Source organism: Ahaetulla prasina, chromosome 18 (assembly GCF_028640845.1).
Source record: "Ahaetulla prasina isolate Xishuangbanna chromosome 18, ASM2864084v1, whole genome shotgun sequence".
Taxonomy (NCBI): domain Eukaryota; kingdom Metazoa; phylum Chordata; class Lepidosauria; order Squamata; family Colubridae; genus Ahaetulla; species Ahaetulla prasina.
The window spans coordinates 11,517,670-11,523,669 of record NC_080556.1 but is presented as its reverse complement, the minus strand read 5'-3'; the positions used below and the strand labels follow the sequence as shown (position 1 = coordinate 11,523,669).

The following is a 6,000-nucleotide window of genomic DNA, read 5'->3' as shown; positions in this document are numbered from 1 at the left end:
AGGAGGCCTTTGACTGACTCTTTGTTGGGAGTATTGGGGAGGAATATGGGCCAGTCCTGATGAGGGCTCTGCATCAGAGGCAGAGAGGTGGCCAGGGCCGTCTGACCGTTATCAGCTACCTTTGGAATCAGACATCTGTGAGGCAGATGAACAGCTGGAGCCTGTTCCCAGTGTGCGCATGCAGAGTTGCCACATCGTGGAGACCAAGAGAGAATGGTTATCAACGCCATTTTTTTTAAAGCATTCCAATAAGTCGTTAAAATGTCTCTGGGGATGAAAAGGCTAGTTTCTGAATATCAAATAAAATAAAAATGCGACAAAGCTTAAACATTGGGGGGGGAAAATAAATCAAGAACGGCGATAAGAGTCACAATGACAAGAGATCAAAGGGGGGGGGAATGGGACCCCAAAGACATAAAGGAGGAATTTTATTGTGTTTTTTTTTAAAGAGAAGGACCATGGGTTATAGAATACAAGTGCTCAAACCAAAATTAAAATATATATATATCTAGCACATCCTCTGCCCAGAATGCTTTGAAACATTATTAAAAACAAAAACGTTATGTACACAAAATTGGTTCACCCGCGATTTGGCTCACGTGGACAAAGTGCAATTGGAAATCAATATATCCATAAGAGCTTATAAACCAAAAAAATGTCCCGTGTGCTTCTCCCGCTGGAACGGGTATTAATACTGTTTAAGAAACGAGAGAGCAGAAATCATGAGAATTCCTAGACTCTCCCAGCATCCACGAAAATCCCAAGGCATGAATTCCGAGGGACCTATCGACCCGGAATTGAAGTGGGTCTAGCCAAATTTGGCCTGCGAATGTTAAATAAATAAAGGAGTTTTCTGGCGAGAAAAACCTCTTCATTATCGTAAGACAGAAGACAATTCTCAGCGCAATGCGTGGAACGCAGGAGCGATTAGTGTCATTTTACGGGAATCGCTTTCTCTTCAATCAACTCTATGATTTTAAGCCGTGAGAAATAAAGACGGAGAAATCCTCCCGCATCTTTTGACAAACCTGAAACGCGTTAACCGCGTAATTGGAATCTTTAAATCTTTGATTAATAATGCACAGATCAATATATATCAACACACCTGGGAGAAAAGAGACAGCTGTCACCTGGATTGTAAAGCGAGCACCTTCTAACAAACGGGGCACCTACTTTTGACAATGGACTACAGCGTCGCCTGAATTGTAGATCGACAACGGACAACGAACTGTAGTGTCGCCTGATTTCCTAGGGCTACTTTTACATGTTTTAAATAAAAAAAATTTTTTATCCCCAGCCTAGTAAAATGTCAATTATTGGGTAATACAGATGAACCCAGCCGAGAATCCAAGTTTTTTAAACTCTTAATATTTTCAAGCATCTAGAAATGAGGAAGTAAGTTATAACTGTCCAGCAATCATACAAAACTGCTCGAAAATATTAACTTGACGTTTTTTTTCCTCATCCACTTTTAAAAGTACATTAAAGTAGATATTGAATAAATTATTTTTATTTTCTCCTCTCTCTCTCTCTCTCTTATTCTCCCTCCCTCCCTCCCTCTCTCATTCTCTCTTGTGAATTCTGGAATTCTCAAAGCAAAGCAGAACAAAACAACTTCAGCTTCCTGAGAAAATAAGAATATTGGTCTCTTTCCCTAACACATACGCACAGAGATGCAAACAAAATGGTCATTTATAACCCGCGCTTTAGAATCAAATGCCCGTTGGCAGAGGACAACAAAGTAAAACAAAAAAACCCAGCCAGGATAATTTTGGTCTTGTGAAAAATTCAAGCTGCAAAGGGAATGTTGGACGGGCTGATGCCATGAAAGGCAGGCCCGTGGAGAGTTGCTAACAGGAGCTGAAACGGGACCGGTTCTAACCAGAAACGGTTATGAAGAGGGCAGGGGAAGGTAACACCTTGGAAAAGGAAAACGACTTAAATATATATATTTTAAGCAGGAGGGGGCAAAGGAGGAGCTACAAGCTCGCTTGGGTTGAGAACGGAGCAAAGAAATATTAGGAAGGGGGGAGGGGAGGAGATAAAACTGAGTATCTCAGAGAGGTGAACCAAAAAGCAACAACCACCCTTGCAAAGACATTCCTGTCTCGAGTAGACAGAAACGGTATTCAAAAATTGGACTTCCGCTCAGCGCCCAGACCACGTCTCTCCAAAATAGGTAAGAGATAATCTTATTACTGGAAAGTGGAAGGAGAAAACACACACACACAAAATTACACTGGATGGGAGACTTAAATTAGCATCGGAGCACATCAAAAACTTCGCCTGTGCAAAAAAAAAAAAAAAAAAAAAAAAACCAGCTGTGCCCCATTTGTAGTCTAAGCCAGAAAATCGAATTATTTTGCTGCCGGATTGCATCGGGCTGGCAGAAATAAGCAAGGAATCGTTTACATTTGGTCAATTTTGCAAAATTCGGCTGTTCCAGATTGCAACCAACAGCAGCCCCTTGCCCTGCTGGGAACTTGGGAGAGGATTTGAACCAAATTTTGAGTGAATGAGCAACAGACAGCACTAGTGTTCCTCTTCTTTAGCTGAGACCACCCCACCCCCACCGAGGGAATGGGGGGGGCAGCTGCATGGATTAAGTCCTCTAACGGGGAGGGCCAGGTCCCCTCTCCTTCCAAAACATCGACGAGTGTGCTTTATCAAGGCTGTATCAGCTCTCTTTCAAAGCTCGATTTCTGCTTTCCGTTGAAAAAGGATTTATGCAAAGGTTAAACACGTGCACACAAACACACAAACTACAAAGGACAGGAGTCTGCCGGAATCGCCAGCACACAAAAGCCAGTGGGATGAGGCTTGTTAGAAAAGCCTCAGCCGGTCAAAGCTGGCTCAAGGTTTTGTGCGAGCCAGCCAGCCAGCCAGCCGGGATGGAAAAGCTCTTGAACGCAGCCGCGGCAGACATCCTCCCCCACCTCCCTCTGGCTCTCCCCTCCGAGATCCCGAGATCCATTCCAGTCCTACCTGGGTATCCCTCGTAACTTTTAAAGGTGTCCTCCCCTGTTTGCCATCCCCCACCCCAGCCCGGTTGGAAATTATAACCCTTCTGCCAAAACCAGATTTGTTGGAGGTAACAAACCCAGGGAGGGGAAAGGAACTGCCCTGCAAGGAGGGTCATGCCAAGGGAAGGAAAATATTTACCACCCATAGAGAACAAAGGTGTTGGTTATCAACAATGTACACACACACACACACACACACTGCCACCTCCATCCCCTTCGAGGCAATATCTGGCTGAGCCGTCGGGAGGAGACGTTATCTGGAGACACCCCTGCAGGCCGCCCCTCCTGTTGTGTCTGTGTCCCCCGAGCCGGGCCCCCTGCCAGAAAGTGACTTGGAAAGTGAGGGGGAAGAGCCATCAGGACTTACCTCGGGAGCACGGCTTCCCTGGCTCAGCTCCAGGAGCCAGAGGCAGGCCAGGTGGAAGAAATAACGAAGTCTCCGTCCCCTGACTCTTCCCCCCCTCTGGCCACACCTCCACACCCAGCTGATGGCAATCAGGCCTGGCTGGACCCTAGGTTTCGTAGGCAGGAGAGGCGGGAACAACAGGAGCAGGGGGGGGCAGGCCTAGGAAGTGCTGAATCATGGAGCTACACCCCACAGGATATAAAAGCAGCAAGGGCTGCTATACCACTTTGTGGCAAGCAAATCAACTGCTTAACTAGAGCTGAAGTACTGTTTGTTCCTGGTTGACTCATGGCATAAAGAGAGATAACAGAGTCACTTGGCAGAAGCTCGCTAGTTTGCTGCCAGAGCTGATAGTTGCCGGCTAATTAAGCCATCACTCGGCCAGAGGCAAGGGGGGACAGAACACCTCCCTTGCGTAAGGCTCTCCTGGGATTTCTGAAGAATTGGGAGAGAACGTGCTTCCCAGCCAGAAACACCAGAAGAAGGGGGGGGAAAGAGGGGGAATTGTGAGATGGAGAGAAAGGAAGCACAGAGGACGGGATGAGGAAAGTGGCAGGGGGGGGAGAGGAGGGGAGAATCAGGCAAGCTGGAAAACAGCATGCAAAGCGGGGCTGTTAGGGGGTTGAAGAGAACATCACGGTTTGGTCCCACCAGTCAATGTATTCCAAACCCCCCCCCCCACAAAAAAAACAGTCTTGGTTCCTTCTGCACATTCAGAATCACTTGGCAACGAACTGTTTGTGCGTCAGATTTTTTTTTTTTAAAAAAGGGGGGGGGCTCAGTTTGAAGCTCAGCACCCAAAGGAGGCGAATCATGCTCGAAATCCGCTAAAAACAACCTCCCCGTTCTAGCAACGGTGGCTCCGACACTTTAACGCCCAACCACTTTGGATTCCCTGCTTTCGCTTTGGAGGGGATCCCAAAGGAGGATCCGGAGAACCGAGGGCTTGATCTGAATCTTGCCCCCGAAGCGGGAGACTTCCTTGGCGCCGGTGGGGTTTCGATCTCAGAAAGATGACAACGAAAGTGAAAGATGGGAGAGAGGCGCAAAGAGCAGAAAGTCAAAAGCCCCAGTCAAGAAAATCGTTGCTGCGGTGGTGGTTCTTTTCGTCCCGTTTCAACCTTACCAAAGGTGGATGGATAACCTCAATTAAACCGGGAAGCAGGCGGCTAAAGTTTGAAGTGAAGATAACGGTGTCCCAACTGGCCAAAAAACAACAACAAAAAAACAAAGAGGGAAGTCTGCAAGATTTGCAAAAACTTCAGCAAGGTGAAGAGGAAAAATGACATTCTTTCTCTCTTTGTCTCTCTCTTTCTGGAATAAGGTAAAGATGCAATCTTTTCGGATGCCCGCAAGGCTGGGCAACGAAGCACTGAGATGGTTTGATCCAAATCCGCGGAGAAGAGGGCAGCCAGCTCTCCAGATTTCCCCACGTATTACACTTCCCCCCCCCCCCAGCCTGAAGGATGTACAGTTTTTACGGCTCCAAAACAGGGGCAACGCCGACGGGCTGGCTCATTTTGTTGACTAAAGTGCACACGGTGGGCCTAGGAATCCTTAGGAGGATGGGGGGGGGTGTCTCAGGAGGTGGAAGAGGCGGGAAGCGAAGTTTAGATGGTGTGGTAATGCTGGCGCAGCCTGGCCTGGAGGAACTCGTGGGTCAAGTTGTGTCGAGTAATAATGCCCACAATCTGGAAGAGGGGGTGGGGAGAGAGAGAGAAAAAAGCAAGTGAATTTGTCAAGCGTGAAAGCAAAAAAAAAACCCAAAAACAAACCGCCAGAACCGCCAGAGGGGTCGGCTTTTCTGAATCGGGCTAGGGACGTCTTTCCAGCATCCAGGGAAGCTGACTCAATTGCCTTCTGGTTTCACTCCGTCCCACCCTGAACGGTGCTCCCTCTGCACAGGGGTGCAATTGTAACATTTTAGCAACCGGTTCGCTGCCTGGTTGCTGGGTGGGTGTGGCCTACTTGGCCTCCTGCACCACAGCGGGGTTGGGGGGGCTTTTTGCTCTCCCCAGGCTGGAGGCTTTCCCCGAGCCTCCAGGAAGGTGAAAATAGTCTCCCCCGAGCACCGGAGGCTGGAAACGGGACCGTTTCCGGACTTCTGGTAGGCCCATTTTTTACCCCCCCAGAGCCTCCGCGCGGGCCCTGCACTTACCTCGCATCCAAAACTGCCCACGTGGAGACTCCTGGGAGGGGCAGGGCAGGGTGGGCACGGTGAGCCAGTCTTTGTAAGTACCGGTTTGGCGAACCAGATTAAAATTAACATCCGGTTCGCCCAAACCGGTCTGAAGCGGCTGAATCCCACCCCTGCCTCTATGGCTTTGCAAAGTATTCCTTTCCCAGCAACCTTTCCCTAAATTAGTGGGCAGGTGATTTGCCTGAATTCAGCTTTACGGGGGGATGGTAGTCCTGCTCCATAAGCTCTGCCCTCAGGAATGGGGCAATGGGACCCATGAAATTGGTGCCAGAAACCCACATTCCAAGCGGGAAAACCCCACCCCAGTACTCTTCTCCATCCCCTCCCCCGAAAAAAAAGGTATTTTGAAATTTCAAAGCATGATCTTTCCT

General features: G+C 48.4%; 1 protein-coding gene across 1 annotated transcript in view; it reads right to left on the bottom strand.

The window, feature by feature from the left end:
- Positions 1–411: 411 nt before the first annotated feature.
- The window catches only part of CLCN6 (chloride voltage-gated channel 6), a 44,492-nt gene continuing 38,903 nt past the window's right edge, over positions 412–6,000 (bottom strand). Inside the window, exon 23 of the mRNA XM_058161193.1 lies at positions 412–5,120. Coding sequence (XP_058017176.1) covers positions 5,040–5,120 — 81 coding nt within the window. The 3' untranslated portion in view covers positions 412–5,039. The remainder of the gene's footprint in view (positions 5,121–6,000) is intronic.